The sequence below is a fragment of the Amblyomma mixtum genome, chromosome 3 (assembly GCF_055824585.1).
Source record: "Amblyomma mixtum isolate Tamu chromosome 3, ASM5582458v1, whole genome shotgun sequence".
NCBI lineage: Eukaryota > Metazoa > Arthropoda > Arachnida > Ixodida > Ixodidae > Amblyomma > Amblyomma mixtum.
In genome coordinates, this window is record NC_143014.1 from 427,927,737 (window position 1) to 427,950,432 (window position 22,696).

The following is a 22,696-nucleotide window of genomic DNA, read 5'->3' on the forward strand; positions in this document are numbered from 1 at the left end:
AGTGCAAAACACCGAAAACTGCACTAAGAAACGGTATAAGGCACACAGGACAGTGCTGACCTGTATCCTTCCTTTCTACAGAAGTCTGGTTCCTTCATACTGTTTGTCATGCTTGTTTGATTTGATTTATTTCCACAAACAAGGAGGCAAAAGGTTGTGGTGGTAAGTTCATAAACTTATCCAAGTATCTTTGCTGCTGCAATGCCTCTAGAGAAAGGCTCTTACTGTAATCTCTGATTCGCATCCTACTACGGCCCCAATGAGACAAGGAAAGACAAGGTACATAGCAAAATAGGCTTTATTGAGTGCTACTCATCATCATCACTTTCTGTACCGGAAGAATCACTCTCATCGTAGACGACGCTTGGCCGGGTGGTGTTGACAAAGAGGTCGTCTTCATCATCACTGTCTTTTGGGCTGGTGTTGTTCCCGTCGCCTTTGCCGCTGTCATTGTCAAAAGCCTTTGGCCTAAAAGCAGTCACAAAAAATGAATAAATAAATAAATAAATAAGGAGAAGCAGGGTTGATTCACTTGTTCCAATGAAAAATGTTCGAGAACAGCAAATGCCTGCATATAACAGAACTTGAGTTATATGTAGTGTTTTCAAGTTGCCACTTCAGAAGTAGCACGAAATGCTATTCCAGTTTCTAAAGTGTAAACTTTGTGGGATATACAGATATCCCTCACGGCCCCCGCGCCGAGTCACGCGACGAAAGCGCGCGCCGCCGGGCGTGGGGAGAGGGGCACCCGGCCACTCTCCTTACTCCCAGCTCGGACGTGACGTCACGCCTACGCACTGGCGTCTTAGGGACGGGGTGAACGACTCTCCTTGAAGGTAACCGGTTGCCCAGGGGGGGCAATGTCGTAGGGGTTAAAAAGGGGAGAGCTTGCGGCGGGAGCCTGTCTTTTCTCGCCGCGGTGCGACTGCCGCTTTGCCTCGCCGACGCCCTTCCTGCCCGCGCCTCCCGGACTACCCAACGCCGGTCGACGACGACTTGGTAAGCTACTGAACCTTATATTATCGGATAGAACATTCTCCCGCAGTGTGCTTTGCCTTGCGCTAGGTTAATAAACTGTTTCCTAGCGTACTCTGTCGTTGCCTATTTCGTCCGAACCCGCCGTGGCTGTGACATTGCGCCACGGATTGGGGACACGAGTCGCTTACGAGAACGCCCGCGCATAGCCGACAAGGATGCTCGCCTTCCCGGCCGGCTGGACGCGGAGTCACCCCATAACTTCAAAACTTTAAAACTCGAGTACTATGAGAGGATGATAATTTTACACATTCTTCGATTTCAAGAAAAACGAATGACTTTACTCTTGAGAGATATTGGTAAACTGCCATTCATGATCTGGCAGAACCCCATTCTTATTCTATTCCTTTGCAGGTGGTGCAGTTCTAAGTACTGGTACTATTACTGGTTAATATTTCGCATTTTCCCAAGTGATCATGATGTCACAGTTTCAACCGCTGGCGCGTTTTGTAATGCCGCCGCTTTTTCGTCGATGAGCCTCCTAATGCTTTCGCATTAATAAAGAACACGCTGCTTTCATGACACAGTGGTTAAAGGTTAGCCTGATTAGAATTATGACAATCCTAGATTTAATCTGGCGACGAGCACTCTGTCCAGATTACAAGACATCAGGCAGTTAGCACTCTGAACTAAAGATGAGGCCAGTGAAAAGAAAATTCAGGGAGACGTACCACAGGCCCTCTTCCTTTATGTATTTCATCTGGTCACGGTACAGGATGTGCTGGATCTCCGCCTTGACCTTGTCACCTTCCTCAATGGGTTCAACGATGACAAAGTCACCTGCAGAGGAAGCATGCGTTTTCAATCAGGCGTGAAAGGACTGATAGCACGAACACAACTTAGCATCCACCATTACAGGTCACAGTGTGCAGATTAGTCCACTCTACTTCAGGCAGAGATCACGTGTCAAGAGATCATGCACGACACATCACAGAGGTCACGCGTCACAGCAAACTATCTGCAGTGCAATGACAGAAGGGAAGAAATTAGAAACTAATGGACAAAGCACAATTTATGTTCCAACTAATATGAATGAGGTTGGCTAGTGGGTTGCTGCCACTTCGGCTCATGCCTACGAGTCCACAAATAATGACAGGGCAGAAGAAAGGATCCACATCGGACAAAAAAAATACCCTGCAAGTGGTTCAGTTGATGCATGTCCTGGCTTCTGTTCCTATTTTATTTATTTTTGCACTGGCAAACACGAGGCATAGTACCATTACAAACTTGTAAAAATGAAAAAAAAACACCAAGCACTTTATGCAGCCGGCATTTATTGTGCTGATCCAGTGGCATTTATCGACAAACAGCTACTTCACACTTTATAAAAAGTCAAAGATTTGAAACTCAGTTCACTTTAATACTTTGTGTAGCAACTACAGTTCACTTAATGTACTGCACTGACCCTGGAAACGAGACATGGAAAGAGCTTTTTTGTGTGAAAGCACTACTTAACGAGGTCTAACCGGCTCACCGAGTTTGTTATGGAGCTTGACCTTGACAGTGACCTCATCCAAACCTAGCAAAGCAACAGCCCATGCATGAATAAAATATAAAATAAAATAAATATAAATAGGGTGTTGAACACATGGTGGCGCGAACAGATAAGCTTTGCTGACCACTGCACGACAGCGCTATACCATCGGTGCAGCCGATCACGTCCTCGTGTTGAACTGCAACACAATCTCTCGCTGTGCATTGCACATCGTCGCCTTCATCAACTATTACTACTACCGAACTAATACCGTTGCCAGACATACGAACGACTCAGCAAAGCAAAAACATGAGCTAACCAGGCTAAACTCGCGCTTTTGCACATCTACTCGGTTTAACGTAACTCGGTTTAACTACGTCAAACCCCCACTCCTTTTTTCTTTCTTGGCAAACACGAATCTGTGCAAGTCATACTGGTGTGACCAGATGTGCACTTACCTCGCTTGATCCATATATTCTTTCTGAACTTCACCGGCATGCTCACGAGGTAAGTAGTGCCCATGGGGTCTTCAACCTCATGGAGGTTATTTCCTCGGCCACCAAGCACCTGAAGCAACAACAAAGGCATTGAAGATACAACAGCAGGACGAGGGCAAGAAGCACTGCGATAAGTTATGTAGGCGAGCACCACGGTGACTTCGTGCTACACTTTGCTACACTCACCTGCAGCTTATTACAACAGCTGCCCATGCAAAGTATAACAAAACACCTTCCTTGGCCCTGTGATGCCTGGCATATCGCATAAAATAAGGATGGCAAAAGTGAGAATTTTTTTTATTTGCGCTTTCAGGCCTGCACCACTTTCTCACATTATTGCAGAAACAACCTCTTCCAGGCATATTCATCAAAAGCAAGGTTTAATTGCTAGCCGTCAGCGATGCAGGATGGAAGTAACCTACCACAAAACCAAACTCCACCGGTAGAACTGCCTTGACTTTGTACTGCCACATTGCTACACTTGGCAAGTGATGGAAGTTTTGAATTTCGATGCCAATTTATTGAATGCACCTCACTATTTTGCGTGAAGTTTTTGACACACAGAAATCACCATAATTTACGTATTTTTAATATTTGCATTATTGTATTTCTTCATAAAGCTAGCAGGTTTTTTCGATGTGTGGACTACTGTTGTTAAAATATTGGAAGTTCACCGCTACCATCCAGTATCTGCATTGCATGGGAATTACAAGGTTAATAGCTTCATCTACTTCACTGGATAAAACAATTTACGCACGATAAAGTGTGCAGTTTTCATGCAATAGGAGTCAGGCACTCAAGCCACAGTGGTTGCCATTTTGGCGTTCATGCAGGGTGTCTAAGCAGGATTCACGCTGGGGACCAATGTTACTAGCCGGGGACTTCGAGAGGGGAAGGGGTTCATGACGTCACTGGTCGGCGAAGCCCCCATCCCGGCATTGACATGGGAGGCGAAGTAAAAAAGGCAAGTCACTGTTGCCAGACGACAGCGGTTTCGTGCGCACCGACGAGAACGCGCCTGCCTTGGCTTCTGGGCCCAGTTTCCTCGAAGTGCTTCCTGTTCTCATATAACCCACAAGGCGCTGCCCCCCTTTCCATGACTGTGCCTGTTGTGGGCAAAAGCGGCCACTTTCGTTTCTAGACCGGTTTTACTACTGTGGAGCACTCCCCTGCCACCTTTGTTCCCCGATTCGAGACACCTGGGGGATGGGAGTTTTCCCTAGGCCGGCACAAAAGAACCCAAGGTTGGAGATCCTTTCTTCAGGGAGTCAGCAACTTCGGGGTGGGGGGAATGCTTTGTGAGTCATATGATAACAGCAAGTACTTGGAGGAAATGGACCTCTCCCAACCTAAGTGTTCTGGTTAAATGGGCAAAACATGTGTGGTACTGAGGAGGCTTTCACCAGCAGAAGAAAGGCTGCAAGACATCTGGAAATCAGGGAACAAAGGCGGACAACATGACTCACAGCCTTAATACCCCTACCCCATGCCTTTCACATGACAGCTTTTGTTCTTTTGACCTCCTGCTCGCTACCCCCAGTCACCCCTGAAGAAGCTGAGCCGGCTCGGGAACGTTGGGTTTCAAATTAATGTATTATAAGTCTTCAAACCCAACCAGACAGGCGTTGTAGTTTGTACACTCTTCTTGTCCGTCGTCTTGTGTGACTGGTTTTTTCGTTTACAATGTACCAACTGGCCCGCATTTCAACCCTTCTGCAGACAGGCAAATCTGTCAAAATGTTTAGTTTTCAGACTTCGCCTCCTGTGCGAATGCAGGGGCTTCGCGGAACAGTGACGTCAAGAACCCCCTCCCCTCTCGACGTCCCCCCCCCCTGTGAATCCTGCTATAATCGGATTATCCCCCCACCCCTCCCCCTCTTCTGGCCTGCACTGATGAAGCACTAAAATGGCGCCCGTGACTTCAAGTGAATGCGTTTCAACAGCAACCTTTTGCTACAGCTTTTAGATCATTGGTCAACTATGATGAGCGAAATTGTAGTACCAACCGATGACCTCAATTTTTTCGTGCGTGTGCGCGGACAACCGACTCGCTGAAAAATGACAGAATTGGATGAACTCCAACAGTTCTTCATTACTGCTGCTATCGTGCAAGTTTAAATGCTTCATCGTGTACTGGACATCTGTGTGAAGTAGGAACTGCACTACATGCTATCAATATTCCCTCGTTCCCAAAACATCAGCAGAGTGGAATTCCCCACCTGCTACACATGCAACTGAAGTAAACCCGAGTGACGTTACGTGCGAACCCTTTTAACTCCTAAACGGTTCAATGAACGAGCCAACGAAGGACAAATATACCGCCTGTTCCGTATTTATCTCTCCGTGTTAGAAAAAATTCTCATGCGCAAACTACTGGACTATATGGGCTCAAACGCCGACTACAAGGTAACTTATGATGGTCTTCGTCTTTCGATATGTAATTTAACATCTAAACTTGCCTGCATTTTCAGGAATCGGCGAAAAACTGCATTCGGCTGCGTCAGAAATTTTCGTCCAGGAGAGCAAAGAAGCCACTTTGACAGGCTGCGCCATCTGGCGAGCGGTGAGGCAACCGATATCACGGCTTGGGGCGAGAATGCGCACTTCGCGCGGTTTCTTCGGATGTGCGTGTCGTCTGCTCCTTGAAATTAACACCGCTCGCCAGATGGCGCATTCTGTCACACTCGCTTCTTTGCTCGCCCGCCTGGACGAAAGTTCTGCCGCAGCTGAATGCAGTTTTTCGCCGATTCCTGAAAATGCAGGCAATTTTAGATGTTAAATTACTCATTTAAAGACGAAGACCATCAAAAGTTACCTTGTAGTCGGCGTTTTAAGCCCATATAGTTCACTAGATTGCGCAGCGGAATTTTTCGTAACAGGGACAGATAAATACGAAACACGCGGTACTAACCCGGACAATCTGTTGGTTCTCCTTGGGAAGCACGTACTCTTCGAGAACCTCCTTGGTCACGTCCCAAGGAACCACAGATATCCGTCGGACGTACGAGCTATATCCGAACGTCCTTTTCCGAGATTGGACGTCCATCGGACGTACGAACACAATCCGATTTCGGATATCCGTATTCGTACATCCGCCGGACGTACGGACAGTATCCGCTTTTGTATATCCGCATTAGAGACAAGGTGTACGTCCGAGGGATGTACGGTGGAGTATATTCTCAGGATATGTGTATAGAGTTTTTTTTCTAATTTTTCACACAGAAAATTCGCGCCGTTCGAGTATTTATACTGTAGAGTTCGCTTTTTTAACCTAGAAAATTTTATTCGCGAAGAAAATTTTGTCAGTTTTATTCGCTAGTGTGCGCGAAATTGCGTTAATATCCGCATATCTGCTTTGGAGAAATTATTTCTATGAGCTACAGGGTTTGACTTGAGGGCTTTTGTAAATTCGCGCAATTCCCTAGTCATATACCGTGTTCTGCAACTTTATCGGCACAGGTTTGAAAAATTCTCCCGCCACAACCGTTGGCTCGTTTGTGGTGAAACCGCGCACAAAGCTTCCTTATTGTTGTCCGTTTTAAGGCATAGTAAGTATAAAAGTGGTACTTGCTAGGTTTGGTCACGCGAGATGCGAAACAAGAAGCACCCGTGTTGAGATCGAGCCGCCGTCATCGAATTTCTGCCGAAAGATACTTGTGGCGTCATCTGGCATCGCTGAAGGAAAGCGCCGCGAAAGCAGACGGCAGAAATACGACGAGACAATGGAGAACATATCTTTTATTCGTAAATCACCTTCAAGTCATTTAATTTGTTTACGATAGTTTTCAAAATGCGTTGGCCGAAAAATATTTCACGCGCATAAGCAGACGACATGGCCCGAACGACGCATTCAAAGCAAGCCGCCGCGCTCGTTGCAGGGCTCTCCTCGGCGCTTCCGTCGCGGCGCTTTCCTTCAGCCATGCCAGATGGCGCCACAAGTATCTTTCGGCAGAAATTCGATGACGGCGGCTCGATCTCAACACGGGTGCTTCTTGTTTCGCATCTCGCGTGACCAAACCTAGCAAGTACCACTTTTATACTTACTATGCCTTAAAACGGACAACAATAAGGAAGCTTTGTGCGCGGTTTCACCACAAACGAGCCAACGGTTGTGGCGGGAGAATTTTTCAAACCTGTGCAAGGGCCACTGCTGAACTAAACTTATTTAAGGGTAGGAGCGAGTGGTGCACAATTTTGCAGTAAATAAATTACTAATGTACATCTAGAAAACATCTAAAATCAGTAGCGACATCGTCTCCGCCGTGGTCAAATGCGATTGAAACCATTTGTAAATTCAAAACTCCCGCTGAACTCTGCTATCATCATTATCATAAATGCAGTTTGCAGTCAGCCCAAGTCAATCCATCAGCCACAGAGTGCAGCGGCGTAATGGCGGCGTTGTCAGTTAGGTACGAAGCGTGGTGCCCCTTTTGAGCTCTGTTACGTGAATGTGTGGCTTTTGTAGTCTGCGGACGAAAGTGGTGTGCAACTTGAACAATTCGAAGGATACGGCAAGCGCCTGAAGCCCTCCTGGAACGCTGGATTATCGTACTACACTGACTTCGGATGAAAGAAGGCCTAGTGTGATTGCCAGCGGCATGGCCTACGGAGGTAAGTACAGTACACTGCTCAGGAATTACTTTTATGACAATGGAGCAGGACCTGTAACATTCTCTCGCGGGAGAGTTGGAGTTATGTTATGGCTATACTGTGGTGTGGGCTACAGGTGGGTTGAGACTTGTGCTACGTCTCTTGCCTCTTTTTGCTGTTGTGGTCTTCATTAACATGAATAGCATTGACAAAGCTGCCGAACATCCTTGATCTCTTGCAATTTGGCGCAGGCATAATCTTTTTGTCAGCAGTCCTGACACTGGTTGTTGCTTGAGTCTAGGGAAAGGAGGGCAGAACTCTGAAATTAGAGACTGCATGTAACAGGTGGGTTGTAGGGCGGGTGCCATCATGAAAAATGCTCAATTTCCTAGCTCTTGGTCTCTTGCAAGCATAGAATACCTTCTGGTGTCAAGGATGATGACTATGTCAGTGCGTCTCTCACCTCTGTGTTATTTTGGGCTTCATTAACGTGAATACCAATAACAAAGTTGCCAAGCATTTTTGAATTTATCATGGTCTACTGAGTTTTGGCAGCACCTGAGTACTAACCTTTTTCTTTTCAATTTTTGCAGAAGCTGTTCGCTTCCGCTTCATCATGGAAGTAGGAAGATGGGTGTGCGCTCGAATTTTTACGTCCTATTCAGGAGTTACACACTTCAAAGTAACTCAGTCCTGTGCTGATGTACAATCACAATAAAATATTTTCGCTGTACTTTCAGTTGCTTTTTCATTTTATTGCCCGGCAGACAGGAAGAAAGTATGCATGTGCCATATATGCAAACATCCGAGAAAGATCCGGGAACGGACGTCCGAAATCGATGCCCGTTGGCCAGACAAACATGTCCCTTTGGACGCCTATAGGACGGCCGACGGACGTCCACCGCCTGTTCGCGGACGTCCGACGGCCGTCCGGAACATCCGAAACGGACGGCCAACGGCCGGCCGATGGATATCTGTGGTTGCTTGGGGTGCTTGATCTTGGTTGTCTGCGACATGCTGCTTGGATTTGCCGCTTAGGAGACGTAAGGAATGCAAACTCTGGCTCTCCTTGTCTGTGGGACGAGTACGTGGTACTCAGAGCGCTAGGTCGAGGACTGCTGATGCGGGCCACGTTGATCAAGCTGTCACCAAGTACGGCGTTGCGACCGCTTGAAATTAGGCCGGAATGCGCACCGTTGACGGGTCTGGACCGCTTGTACTCAATCAGGACGATCACCCGCAAACACGAGATCAGACAGGAAAAGGGGCGAGACTCGTACGTGCATAGCTCAAAGGAGAAATGTGTGTGTCTTGGGGAGGTTGCGGTTTTTACAACCGCACACATGCAGTCCGCCATCTTCACTGTTTATGAATGAGCGCGCGTCAACGAGAGTAAGAAGAAGAAATGCACTTTATTAAGTGCCGCGTCCCACCGTTTCTTATTGTTTTTGAATTAAAATATTTTAATTATGTATTTAAATAAAACAAGTTTTAAATAGTTGTATCATTAGAAGTTGATTGAACTTTAATGCATTGCTATCGAGAGTTTCAGATTCGCAACTGTCGCAACTTTGGCTGCTGATTTCATCCGTTGATGTATTCAAAAACGTTTGAATTGCTTTGATTCACTTGCGGGTAGCCCAGCCCGGTGCTACTGGTGAAAGGCGTTGCGTGTGTGCGACCGCTAAACACTGCCGAGAGGACTTCCCACAGTTTTTCAGACTTCGGGACCAGACAGGTAAAGCGTGTACACTACTTCGGTTACTGGCTTGCTTTGTTTGCTACGCATGCATCCCGGCTAATGATGTTCTGCGGCTGTCCGGTAGTAACGGTTTTTCAACTTGGTGAACGGTCGACTTTGAACTTTTGTCAGCGTCTGGTCATTTGTTACGCTACTTCGGATAAATATACAACGTTTAGAAGTAGAATAGCCCTTTCGTCGTGGTAAAAGAGGTCTCGCAACTTGTGTCCCGTGTGTGTGTGTCAGTTCCTCGGCCTTGCACAGGAATTTCTGATTGTATTGTCATTGCCTTACATCGAGAGTTGGCGGCTCACAATATTGAGAATTACGAACGGTCACATGCGTGATGTTGTCTGAACTTGTTTGAATGGGCAGGCCGTGCTGAAGCCGTTGCTCCCCCATACTTGTAAGTCAATGACCGATATACGATGCCGCCTAATATGGGAAAGAAAAACCTTTGCCGAGCTGGTCGAAATGGGCGACAGGTGTGTCTCTGACGGCGTGACGTGCACGACTGCTACGGCGTGTGAACGGCACCAAGTGTACTATAACGAGTACGTTGTTGATAGTTTGCAATGTTACGGGGCAAACATGAATAACTCACGAATAAAATGAGTCATAGCTGTCCCGAACCGCTCCTGCGACTCCTAAAGCGAATCAGCTGCATCTGGACTTCATGACCAGAAATCGTGACGTCAGTAAGGATATTTCCTCAAAAGATACACATTTTAAGTGCTCTTTCACCATTGCACGTAATTTTGTGTGTAAAAACTGGTGTACAAAATGCTGCTGGCAAAATTGCGTCGATGCACTCATTACAGGATTAATAATTGCATGAAATCAGTGAATAAGCAACTGGCTGTTAGCGTCTACTTCAAAATTAGTTTTCAGAACAGACTTAACTACTGTCTCCAAATCTTGCACATTTGGTGACCTCACATCTGCATGAAATCATACTGGCTGTCTCAACTGTGTTATCCATTAGAATCGTAAACCTTAAAGGAGTCTAGCTCATCGTAGTGCTTTGTAGCCGCACTGGTCTCGCAAGAAAATGACATTTGCTTTTTCTTTTTTTATTCATGCAGAACATCCAGCCATGTCGTCCACATCCCAAAAGCACCGCAATTTCGTCTCTGAGCCAATGGGAGAAAAGGCAGTCACCGACATTGGTGGGATCGGACCGGTCCTTGGCAAGCGGCTAGGACAGAACGGCTTTGATAAAGTGAGACATCTACTTCTGTGGCACTTCTGTACAGTTTGTCCACCGCGTTGGCTCGGTGGTTAAGGTCCTCAACTGCTGACCTGAAGGACGTGGGTTCGATCCCGACCGCGGCGGTTGAATTTCGATGGAGGCGAAACTCTAGAGGCCTGTGTTCTGTGCGATGTCAGTGCACGTTTAAGAAGCCGTGGTCTAAATTTCCGGAGCCCTTCACTACAACGTCGATGTCTCTTATAGCCTGAGTCGCTTTGAGACATCAAACCCCATAAACCAACTTCTGTACAGTTTTGCAGTTCAGGGTTCAAATTTTTCCTCGGGGAAAGTAGGAGCCTGGGGCTTCATTTGCACATTTTTCGCAGTGTGGTGCGTTTTCTGCAACAAGGATCTCACACTCATATTGTTTTTCTGATGGCTTTATCACTTCTCGTTGCTTGCCAGAGTCCGATTGCTCCTTCAACAGTAGGATTGGGACACTCTGCTGGTTGTGGCAGCACATTTGCAGCGTGTTGCGTTCGTCAGTTGGGGGCTGTGTAGAAGTACTTGCAGTTCTCAGCGAGTTAATTCTTGGAGATTTTCTTGCTGAGTGTGCTGCCTGTGGCTTAGTGTCAAGTCTTTTCTGGTTTCTTGTTTAAGAAAACTCAGGATCAGGCTGGTTTGTGTTCTTCAATATCTTGGGGGTTGTTTTAAAGCTAGAGAAGGCTATAGTCAGATGCAACTCAAGAAAGAAGCGGCAGGTACCCCGCAGTGGAAACCCTGCAGCTAATGGCGTCAATCCGATTTTCACGACGCCGGGGTTATTCCCCATTCATCTGCCATCCCCTGAGATTTCACTCTAGCAAGTCTAAGGGGATCGGTCAGTCGAGAAAAGGTAGAATCAGTCCACGTCATTAGCTGGAGAAGTTCCTTTAACTCTTCAATTACTGTGGAAAAATGCACGATTCGGAGTGTATTGAAACAATTTTTTTTTTTCGAAAAAAGTGACTAACCCAGTGCATATTGCAATGCATGAAACTGTAGCTTATTAGTTGTGTGTGGAAAGGTACTTGAACATTTATTTGTCAGATATGCCAGAAATGTGAAAAAAGTAAGCAGCAAAAAAAAATCACTGGCTGCACTAAGCCAGAACTTGATTAGAGGAAAACAGGAATATAAAAACTGTTGCACATGTTTGTAGCTGTCATTCTTCCAAGTTTCAGCTCTGAGGAAAAATTATTGCACTTTCCATGGTCTGCCAAGTCAGGGGTCATCATTGGAAAAGCAGTCAGGTCAAGATGTGAAGCAGAAATAGACTTGACAGGCACTCCACATAACGTTTGATCTTTGTTCTCTGATAGCAGAGCTTGCAGTTCCTTCTTTTTCAATTTTTTTTTCTGGTTGGTGACGAATGGATTCTATAGGAGGATTGGGGGCGTGGGCTTCTTTTACCTTATCATACCCGAAGATTTGTTGAATGAGCTGCTCCCTGAAAGCCAGCTGATCAAATTTGGCGTTTTGTCTTGGGCAGTATGATTTGAAATGTTACGGTTTCCTGGCCTCGATTGGAGTGATTTGGACAGCCTTGGATATGTTTATATTGGGTATATTTGCTCTGCATTTGGTGAAGCAACAATTTCGAGCTTGTTTTTAATATGGCAGCGTTGGAGCAATTATTCGGAGCAAAAGCTGCATGCGTTGTCACACTAATACACTAATTCAGGATTGGTTGAGAGGGTTGCGACATCACACATTAAGCTGTAGAATGAAAATGATTAAAACTGGAGTATAATTTGTTGTGAGGTTGTAGAACAACTGAAATAAGGATATAAAGTAAATTGTGCTGAAAAGATAATTGGGGTTGCGAGCTGGGTTGTGAGTCACACTACCCCTAGGCCAAGGAGCCGCATTCATTCGACTTGGTTGAAGGGAGACCTCTTGTCTCATTTGGTGTATCGCATGGTCTAGTATGCTTACTGATGTATGCTAATGAGTGTAATTGGAAAGAGGTACTAAAAGAACCATTCACACTGTCATGTCATAACCTCAAGCCAAAGCTTAAGTGTCCCTGTAATTTTTGGTCATTTCAGAAATATAATTAATGGAGCACTCATTTAGTCACCACTATTGCTGCTCAACGTGCACACGAAAAGTACTTGGGACATTATTTGTTGGTCTGTCGGAACACCTTTATTTTGGTCAAAACTAAATTTTCGTTTCCTGATATTTGGCTTTTTTTTGTCATTATTTCATAAAACTTTATTGCAGCGGGTAGGGGGTGGGGGTCCGAGAAATATAATGCGATCGTAAACTGAAAATGCCCTAAATTCCCCTGTAGTTACCCTTTAATGGGAAAGTTTTTCAGGCACTGCTGTCAAAGCCACAGTATCCCAACTAATGGAAGTGCCATTACCACCATTGCTGTTTCAGGCCTATGTTGTCCTCGGTCAGTTCCTGGTCCTGAAGAAGAACAAGGACATCTTCGTCGAGTGGATGAAGGACATTTGTGGTGCCAACAACAGGCAGGCAACTGACTGCTACGAGTGTTTGTACGACTGGTGTGATGAATTCTTGTGAACTATACTAGATGCATTCAGCAGTGAGCTGGACTTGTGAATACCAAGGGGACTTTCTTGGTCGGTTCAAAATTCAGCCTGCCTCTCTCATTTATGCCGTCTTAATTTCTGCAGGTGTTTTTATCTTGCGCGCTTTTTATTTCAGCAATAAACATTTTATGTCTTTTGCCATTGAGATGTGCATGTTTCCTTCAGATCCACACACTTCCTTGTGCGAGCATCTTTTGCAGAAAGCAGCACATTTCACGTAAGTTCCTTACATTAACCCAGTAATTATTAAACAAATAGCCAAACGTATGGTTGCTGGTACCAGTGAGTGTCTTGCATTTCAAAGTGTACTTCGCACTCGAGCAAAGGAATAACACAATAGACTGTACGAATCATTGCGAAACCCCATGCCAGTAATCAATGAGTGGGGCACACTGCGCATGGCGCCGTAGGTTCAAACGTTTTGACGGAATGTACAGTCTTGACATGCGCTGCGTATAAATGTGGCGGTTCTCTTCAAAGTCCAGCAACCTCACCTTTTACTGCTGATGTTGGAGGGGAGGAATTACTGCTGAGTGTCTCAAATCCCTGATGCCATTGGCACACTGCGTACTATTTAACATGTAGAGCTTGGATGCTAAGTTCAGTGTCGACATATCCTCAGCAGCCAGCGCTTTCCCGGGCAAAATGTTTGTAGTCTCTGAGTCATCCTCCTGAAGAGAAAAAACCTGAGGGACACTCTGTTATGTGTGGTAATGAGAAGCTGTAGAGCACTGTTGTACCTTCCATCCTCGATGCACTCGGAAACATGCGACGGGTTTGCCTCCGGCTCTATGCCTATGGCGAACTGTACTGAAATGCAGACATTCGTTCAGCCCCGTCCCAGGTCTGGTCTGGTGACGTCACAGCTTTAGCAGAGGGCATTCGCCGGTCTGGTCAGCTTACGTCCCTCCAGCCAATCGGATTTCTCCCGCTCTTGTGACGTCACTGAGTAACAACGCCGGTTGCCCGGTTTTCGTTTCAGCGAGACTTCTTAGCACGCTTCCGCACAAACATTCACGGTAGATTGATGCGGAGGGGACTGCGTTAGCGTGTGGGCTCCGATTTCGTGAGCGCACCGAGTCATGGCATCCTCTCTGCGCAGCGCACGCTAGAGCGTACGTCACGGATTTGTGGCGTCCTTTGTGTGCAGCTGCGCAAACTGTAGTGCTTGCTGTCTGAGCACAGTGCGAGGAGCTGGCAGTTCGACATGCGGGGAGAAAGGCTGCGGCGTTGAAAGACATCTCGAACATTCCGGGAGGCACACACATGCATCAAGATACGCGGTGAAATGTGGGGTAGTGGCGGGCTCGTATTATGCAGCCCGACTACTTCAGGCAGGAGTTTGATCGAGTTTTTCCTTTTTCAACAATTTTTCCATGCAATAAAGAAAAAAACCTGCTGAAAAAGGAAATACTCCAACACAGTTAAAGCTGCGGCGTTGGCCGAGTGATGGCCGAGATCAGCTGCAAGCGAAGCTGATCTAAAAAATTATTAACTCTTTGCGCCTTCGACAAAATTTTTACATTCACGCTTGAATGCGGCTATCTTAGTTGAGGATTCGACGGAAACCAGTCCGGCGAGGGAAATTCAGCATATTGAAGGAAACAGCACTCGCCGAGCGAGGTCACAGAGGAAAAGAAAACATAAAAAAACATGAACACATTGACGTTTCGGCAACATTATGGGTGCCTTGTTCACAATGAAAATTAAACGAGATGGGCCGTTGCTTGTTGAGGTCTGAATTTTTGTCTAATTCCTTCATAATTTTGGCCAATGCCTTCTATTATAGGGCATTAAAGGGTTCAATAACATTCGATTAGAAATACAGAGTTCAAGTTCCGTGCCGCTAAGTACAGCTGCCGAGAAACGAAAGTGAAACAATGTTGTGACCGCGACAGAGTCGATGCCAAGCCAAGCAGAGACTGATTGGCCTGATCGGCTCGCTGCAAATGCTACACGCTAAACAAAGCGTACCGGAACTTGCTGTAGGACGTATTGCACTTACGTCAATAAACGTGCAAAAATCGAGGACAGCGTGTTGTGTCGTGCTCATCAGAAAATGTTCAACCTCTCAAGTTGACCGGGATCAGCTTCTGTCGGGCTGTCCACTTCGCCGTCGAAGACGAACAGCGACCGGGCTGGGAACACGCCCGTCTTCTGGCTTCAGGATACGTCGTCTCTGGTGATGTCACTTGAGTGTTTAGACAATCGAAAAGTTTTAACGACATGATCTTATTGCTCTTACCTTTCGAACTTCAATTTAACGACGCGCCAGCAGTGATATCGCATTGCGAACGATATGTTCGCACGGCGGAAAAGTGCAACTGCTGACGATCTGAAACTGATCATTGCCTTTCTCACCAAATTCAAGTTAGCGTAATGTTTTTTCAAAAACACGATAGGAAAATGGTTTCTGTGACATGAACCGTTTTAGCCCTGTTTTTTTTTAGCATTAGTGCATGGCTAATAGCTGTTTTGCTCGCAGTGTGATTAACGGTAATCGCGTAAACGAAACTGCAGCGAGAAGCGGCTCGGCTGTCAGCACAAGTCAAGCAAGACGCAGACTTTGGCCCTGATCCTTTCAAGTCATCCACTATTCACGACTGCCTAGAACAGATAGTGCAGCCGAAAAATAAGTAAGTTTGATTTTGCAACGATTTTCAATGGTCTCCCACTAAACACTGTTCCCATCAATGCAGGAAAGAATCAAGCGCCGATGATGACTACTGGAACAAATCCGAACATGTCGCCTTGATTTTCGAAGATGACGTGGTAAGTATAGGTTGTCTGGAGCATAATATGCTCAAGCCTTGCCCCCTAGACTTGCTAATCTTGCCTTGTAACTATGCAGGACGACGATGGCAGAAGGAACGTACAGTTCAACAAGAAGCCACAGTCTTCAAGCAACGAACAGAGGAAATTCGGTTTCGATGAACTGAACCGAGTCACAGCAGAAGTTTGTGGTATGAGAACGCATCCTTCAAGTGTGCTTAGTACGCAGCAAAAAAACTTTATTTAAAGTCTATGCCTTTAATTATTAGGTATTGCTCCACTTGCATCTGGCTCGAATCTGAGGAATGCAGACTTGGGACATACAAAAGCATGCTGAAAGACTGAAGATTGGACATGATGTAAGTATTTATGCGACTGTTTGGATAGTGCAAGTCATTTTTTGCATTCGTTATGCCTCAACATTACAATTTTCTGTGCAGGTTCCCACGAAGGGTCTGAAAAGCGTGAACACTCCTGAGGAAACTGTAAAGAACATTGTAATAGGCCAGGTAATGAGTTCTTTGGGTTCTGGTGTTGATTGAGATGAAACTGGGGACGACTCCATCCCATTTTTGTTCATAGAAAAAATCGACTCTGTGACTCGGTGGTTGATGGTTGCTCGGCAGCAAGATGCATTTATTGCTGAGGCAATTAGCTTTAAAGATTTTCCTACAATTCATTTCAAATTAACTAATAACATCAAGACCAGAAAAAGGACTCATTGTTGTTTTGAAGTGAATGGCAGTATAGCCTAGACTTTGGGATCCACGTGCAAATTATTTTTGACCCACCGCACTTTGCTTATGAAATCGGTTGGGCTTGGCAGCATCTTTATTTAATTTTTGGCCTTTTGAAGGTTATAAAGTCTTCGTTTTCAGTGAAAATAACATTTTTGTAGTTAGAGTGCGATAGTCTATTGTACAGACCAACTTCAGTTAGTCCTCAGTGTCTTTTTAAGAGGGGACGCGGCTTTGAAATTCCAATAAATAGCGAAATATTTGATTTTTTTTAAAACTGCGGTATCAGCGTGAATGCGTCTTTTTTTATGCTGTCCCAAAGTTTCATTCCTCAAATTGAATGGGACATACCCTATAAAAAATTGTTCGCTGAACCTCAGCAGCTGTGTGGGGAAACGCTCGAACAGTGGGGGTTTTCCACCGTTATGGTTTTCTACCTAGATATTCACCTTGTGGAGCAGATCTCATCATGGCTGTTTTTATTTATTTTTGACCCCGTTTGTTTTATTGTACTCTGAAGACCATAGTGCAGGTCAACATTCTTCAAGTTTTTGAACTTTAAATGTCTTCAATGAAATTTTCTTCTCACTTGATATGTCTACAGACACTGAATCACAGAAATTTAAGGCCTAAATTTATGGTTTGCAAAAAAATATTGAAAGGATGTCTTAATCTGTAGCATGTCTACAGGAATGCAATGAATGTTGAACCAGCTTTCTGTCACATTTTCTTAACTCTGCAGCTTTTTAACAAGATTCAGAAAAAAACAGATATAAAATTTTTTGTACAGATATAAGAGTGAAATTTTGTGAGAGTAGTCATAAATTCATTTTTAATATACAAAAAAATTACATAAATATATCAAACAATACCCCCCCAAGGAGCACAGACACCAAATTTTAAGTGTGTTGTTTTCATTTCTGTAATAATGTGCAAGACATTAGTTAACATGGATACCTTATTCACATGGATAGTATGGTATTCACGTATAAGAGGTAAATAATTTATAATTGAATTTTTTCTCTCATGCTGTTTTGGTTTTCAACATCCAAGCAATGGCTTTGACGTGTAAGCTCAGTATATGCCATAGGAGGCATGAAAAAACTCTGGTGTAGAAACTGCATCTTCATTTGTTGTCATTCTGGATTTGACGCAGGCTGGATTTAGCATTGTAATGAATTAAAACAGCAAAGTACCGTATTTTTTACATACCTTACATGATCTATACTGAAATTCGATGTCAGAGCCATCGTTTGGCTATTGAAGCCGAATCTGAAATAGCATGAGAGAAGAAACTCATTTGTAAATTATTTACCTCTTTTAGGTGGATACCACATGCTGACCCATGAATGTATTACGCATAATTACAAAGAAGAAAACACACAACCGAAATCTAGCGCCTTTGCTCGTTTAACAGTGTCAAACTGTCAAATGCAAGAAGTGGACACATTGGGCAGACGGCTTGAGGATTGCCGGTGATGTACCATGAATGTATTTCACAGATGCCTCACATTACATGTGAAGCGGCTGCCAAGGTAACAGTTTCAGCAACGTCTTACCTTGTGTGAGTTCTTACAGATCGTGCCCTCACAGTATTCACAAAGCTTCCTCTGTGAAAAAATTTCTTAAAACAAGTGGCGTTGAGCTCAACATTTGAAACATTGTGTGACTACATTGAGTACTCCGTGTGGTCCTAACAGGTGCACAGATTAGAGTTACATTAAAGGGCTTGAGAGCAGCGAACAATATATGATGGATATCCACCAGTGACAGATATAAAATTATGTCCAAGCTACCTGCATAATATATGCTCAAGTAGTGTGCAATAGTCATGTAAGACCCTTCCTGTGTTTATGCGAAATGTAAATTTTACATGATTGTAAATAAATGTGTTTATAAATAAATTCACGTAAATAAATGTTAAGTTTAGTTTATGGGGGTTTAAAATCCCCAAACAACTCAGGCTATCATAGACGCTGAAGTGAAGAGCTGCGGAAATTTCAACCGCCTGAGGTTTTGTAACTTGCACTGACACAGCACAATATAAATGAATGTGTTTATGTCAGAATGTTGCTCAGATAAGTGTACAAGACGGTGTTTTTTTTAGTTTTCATAATTCGTTACGGCAGTGTATTATGTATTGGTTGATAATTCAAGATGTTGTCTCTTTGTATTTTGCTATGGATACTATATATGCTTGAATTCAAGCCAGATGTCATTGACTGATATATACATACTATGAAATCACACCGTAATGTCAATGAATGAGCCTAAATAACTGTCACGGCATACAGTAGTACCATAGCAATTTCTAGCAACATTGTTAATGGTTCTCTTCTTTTTTACTTTTCTTCCACACAGCCGTATTTCCTTGGGCAGCATCGTTTTAAAGAGGACAAAGTTGCACTTTTGAATGAGGCTGTGTGCATCCAAGATGGAAATGCCATAATGGCTGTGAGTCATTCTGAGTTAAACATGGTGGTTCTGTGTGGTAGCTATAGTTCGGTACAACTCAAGGCTGGTGCCGTTGGTAAGAGGGCCATTTTGAGAGGAATTTGCAGCTTCATTCTTGAGTTGCAGTGCAGTGGACTTTAGTGGTTGCAACTTCTTCTGGTCAGAAGATAAATCAATGTTAGTTACCTGTAGTGTAGCATTACCAGCCGACATCACTTATTTCATGATTTCATCAGTTTTGTGATTGCAGGTTACTTGTGCAGAAAAGCAGCTCAGCTTTTTTATTTTTTACGTTTGTAAAATTAGGCAGGAAATGTCAAAAATGTTTTTCTTAAGAGCTGGCCTGAATCTCTCAAATAAATAGTCAATCGAGAATTTTTTTCCTAACAGCAGTGTATATGCACCTTATTTGAAACTGCAAGTCCATTAAAAACTGACAGTCCATTAATTGTTGTGCAGCTGGTTCTGCTTTTTCTGAAACAAACGCTGAAGCCATCCCTTTTCAACCAAGAGCTGATGCAGAGGCCAAAGCCCGTGTCTCACTATCTCAGTCATCTGCGTGCAGTGCATGACAACAGTCAGCTGATGGACATTCTTGGGTGAGAATGTTTGCTGGCGTCTTATACACAGTGGTTGAAGCGTTTCGAGTAAGCTCATTGAGCGATTGCAGATTGGCTTGAATTTTCACCGTGCTGAACTCAGAACTATTGTAGAAGCCGGAACCAGCTCACATGATGTGTTTATACTTTTTTTTCGGACTTTGAACTTGTATTTTTCAATTCGAAGGCATATTTAAGATAAACACTTAAGGTCTGGAATGAGGCTACCAAAGTTGCCCATGCATCTCTAGGCAGCAGTTGACAGGGCCATGTTTATGATATTTTTTTATTTTAGTCATAAATGCATCATATTTTTATATTCTTTTCTTTTATTTCTCTGCTTTGAGCTTGTGAAAGAATGTCCCAAATCATGTAACAGTGGCAATTGTAAGGCCTGTGTCGAATGTCGATGTGTAATTTTGAGCATCTTTCGCTACATTTACACACTGTCAAGTTTTCTCCTGGAGCCCATCTTATAAAGAGTGCTTCATTGCCTGCGTTGTCTTTCCTTTCTTTTTCTCCACCAGTATGCTTGACAGAACTGAAGATGCTGCGGTATGTAGTTTACTCATTCCACAAAGCCCTTCTCAACGTTTTGTTGAAATGGAGGCGCTTAAAGCCAACCTCTGTTCTTCGATGATCAAGTACAGGCTTGCGGTTGAAACACCAGAGGCTGCAACGAAACTTCGAAACCTACAGTCTTGCTACAAGTAGGTACAGGCCACTGTTCGATACTATTTAGTTCACCTATTGGCAGATTGTTGGCTGAGGGGCTGATTCTCTGCAGATCCCACTTCCAGTCCGACCCTTCACTGGAAATGCAGGCAGAAGTTGTGAGGGAAGAACTGAAGCTTCTTGAAATGCAGCTCATCATAGAGGTAAGCAAGACCTGTGCACTAACTACTGTTGTGTACTTTGAGCAGTATTCCCAAGTAAAATCAAGATGCCTTTTTTTTACCAACGTTCAGCAATACTATGCCCTGGAGTATTACGTGGAGAAACTAATCATAGACATGAAAAGGTATATGTTTTATTCCTTATTACATGAGAAACATTTCTTTAATAAAAAAATGCATAGGAGGTGTTTTTAGGGTTCTACATGTGTGCGTCTACCATTCCTTGAGAACAGCCGAGACTGCCTGTAAAATCCTTATGTTCGTACATGCATGGTATAGCTGAACTTTTACTTATGCCCTTTGTTGTAGGAGGAAGACTCAAAAGCTGAAAAAGAAGGTCTTAACATACTGATGCAAGAATTTCCTCGCAAAGCACCCGTTGTTGGGACATCCCTGGTGACAACTCTTTACTACTGCTGTCTCTACCATTACAATGTCTCAAATGTAAGTTACCCATTTTTCAGGGGCAGTTTAGGTGTTTTCTGCATGTTTGAACCTTATGCATTAAAAGCCTGTTTAAAACTGAAAGCCTGCATTATATCTTAGAGTAGCTAAGCTAACTCTTCGAAACCTGTTCAGCGATGCGCACTTAGTGCTGAAACATAGCAAAACAAATCCCATAGCACACTGCCATGAAAACATTGTCTGTAAATACTGATGTGTCTACTATATAATCGTAGCCACTTGCATTGCAGAGCGTCATATTTTGTTACGGGAATGTACCTCTAAATGAGATGTTTTTGACTTTACAGCTCTGTGCAGTCAGTGATGACAAGTAGCAATACAAACGTAACTATTCAATGTAGGCTTCAGTTATGCACAGTAGTTTGTCTGGAATTTGTAGTTGACTGCTTAATATTAGCCTTGGTCCTTTCGTGTCATGTTGCTGGAGCTGAGAGTGCTTGTAATTCTCAGTGGTAACTCCCTTTTTTGTTGACCATCTCAGAGTTGTGAAACTGCCAGGTACACTCACATGTAGGTAAACATGAGAAAACTAGACCTGGTTAGCAGTTTTTAGTTAGCTGACTCTTCTCTCAAATGTGATGTTTGTCATGACATTGCAGAGCCACATTGCGAGCCCGACCCAGATGAAGGCTTTGTTTAATGTGAGTATATCCTTTCCCCTTTTGGGGCGCAGTTTTTTCTTGCTACATCGGCATGTCCCATCTGCAGCCACATTGACACGATTACTTTCATTTGCGCATTTGCCTCATGCGACGTCCAACACAGTGCCTTACAGCATGGCACAGAGCGTTTGTGCGTGAAAAGTTCATGTTTGTTAGTTTTCATCCTAATGCAGCTCCTTTGTCCTTTCTGTTACAGCTGACTGAAAAACAGTTTGTATGGACTGCACTGACAGCTTTGGCACAGATCAAACACTGGAAAGAAATTGACAACCTCTTTCAGGGAAAGGTGAGAATAGTAGTAACTGTGCTTGTCGTGTGACAAAGTATATTTAGCATCCATGGTAGAGAGAGGGTGTGGTAGATGGTCCTTGGCAATCACAAAATGAACAAGGGAGGGGAAAACCTCAGGTTGCTTGAGCCACGTTTCGACAAGGGGGCTTGTCTTCGTCTGGGCAAAGCGTTCATCATTGGCGGGGATTAAATAGGGCCTTCGCTCCGAGGAGGAAGGCCCCGGGTGGGGGAGGAAAGTGGTGTGAGAGGGGATGCGTGTCAGGAAGGGGAGGGAGGTGAATCTTGATTTGTTTAGCTGCAATAGTAGAAAAACTTATATCCGGGGGGTGTGTAATGAACAAAGGCTTTGAAGGGGCTGGGACAGGGGGAGGTGCTGGGTGGACCTGTAAAACTCAGATAAGAGGATTAGTCAGTGTGGCACAGGGAAATGAGAACAAGGCAAACAAAATAGGCTGGCACTGGAAGGAGAAAGAAATGGGGTGGCATTTCCAAGGAAGCACAAGGCAAGGGGGGGGGGAATGGCTCAAGTTCAGAGAAAGCTAAAAGGTGGGGGCGGAGAGGGTAACAGGAATGTCATGGTTTCCGAGAACTGATAGTAGGGGATTAGGAGAAAAGAAAAAGGAAAACATGAACAAAGGGAGAGGGTGAGAAGGCCGGAAATGTGGTGGAAGATATGACGTGGGAA

At 44.4% G+C, this 22,696-nt stretch overlaps 2 protein-coding genes and 1 pseudogene across 3 annotated transcripts; 2 read left to right on the forward strand and 1 right to left on the reverse strand.

Annotated features, from left to right (window-relative positions):
- Positions 1-308: 308 nt before the first annotated feature.
- On the reverse strand, positions 309-8,612 carry LOC149358017 (putative RNA-binding protein EIF1AD). The gene is made up of 5 exons (XM_089578008.1): positions 8,588-8,612; positions 5,918-5,979; positions 2,968-3,076; positions 1,707-1,815; positions 309-468 (listed from the first exon to the last, which is right to left on the reverse strand). The coding sequence occupies exons 1-5, from the start codon at positions 8,610-8,612 to the stop codon at positions 309-311; spliced, it is 465 nt and encodes a 154-aa protein (XP_089434134.1).
- Positions 7,397-13,106, forward strand: LOC149358018 (barrier-to-autointegration factor-like). Its single transcript, XM_089578009.1, has 3 exons — positions 7,397-7,617; positions 10,423-10,559; positions 12,960-13,106. The coding sequence occupies exons 1-3, from the start codon at positions 7,605-7,607 to the stop codon at positions 13,104-13,106; spliced, it is 297 nt and encodes a 98-aa protein (XP_089434135.1). The 5' UTR covers positions 7,397-7,604.
- Positions 13,107-15,221: 2,115 nt separating this feature from the next.
- LOC149358019 (spermatogenesis-defective protein 39 homolog) lies at positions 15,222-22,134 on the forward strand (annotated as a pseudogene). The gene is made up of 13 exons (XR_016289935.1): positions 15,222-15,317; positions 15,656-15,771; positions 15,835-15,907; positions 15,987-16,098; positions 16,177-16,266; positions 16,348-16,416; positions 19,006-19,098; positions 19,558-19,697; positions 20,225-20,407; positions 20,485-20,575; positions 20,903-21,037; positions 21,658-21,699; positions 21,917-22,134. The product of XR_016289935.1 is annotated as a spermatogenesis-defective protein 39 homolog (transcript).
- Positions 22,135-22,696: the final 562 nt, after the last annotated feature.

Excerpts from the sequence above, each read along its gene's own strand:
- LOC149358017 (XM_089578008.1), bottom strand. The coding sequence starts at position 8,612 with ATGTCGCAGACAACCAAGATCAAGC. Across the intron at positions 3,077-5,917 it reads AGAACCAACAGATTGTCCGG|GTGCTTGGTGGCCGAGGAAA; the intron begins GTTAGTACCGCG and ends TTGTTGCTTCAG. Across the intron at positions 469-1,706 it reads ATAAAGGAAGAGGGCCTGTG|GCCAAAGGCTTTTGACAATG; the intron begins GTACGTCTCCCT and ends GACTGCTTTTAG.
- LOC149358018 (XM_089578009.1), top strand. Across the intron at positions 10,560-12,959 it reads GACAGAACGGCTTTGATAAA|GCCTATGTTGTCCTCGGTCA; the intron begins GTGAGACATCTA and ends TTGCTGTTTCAG.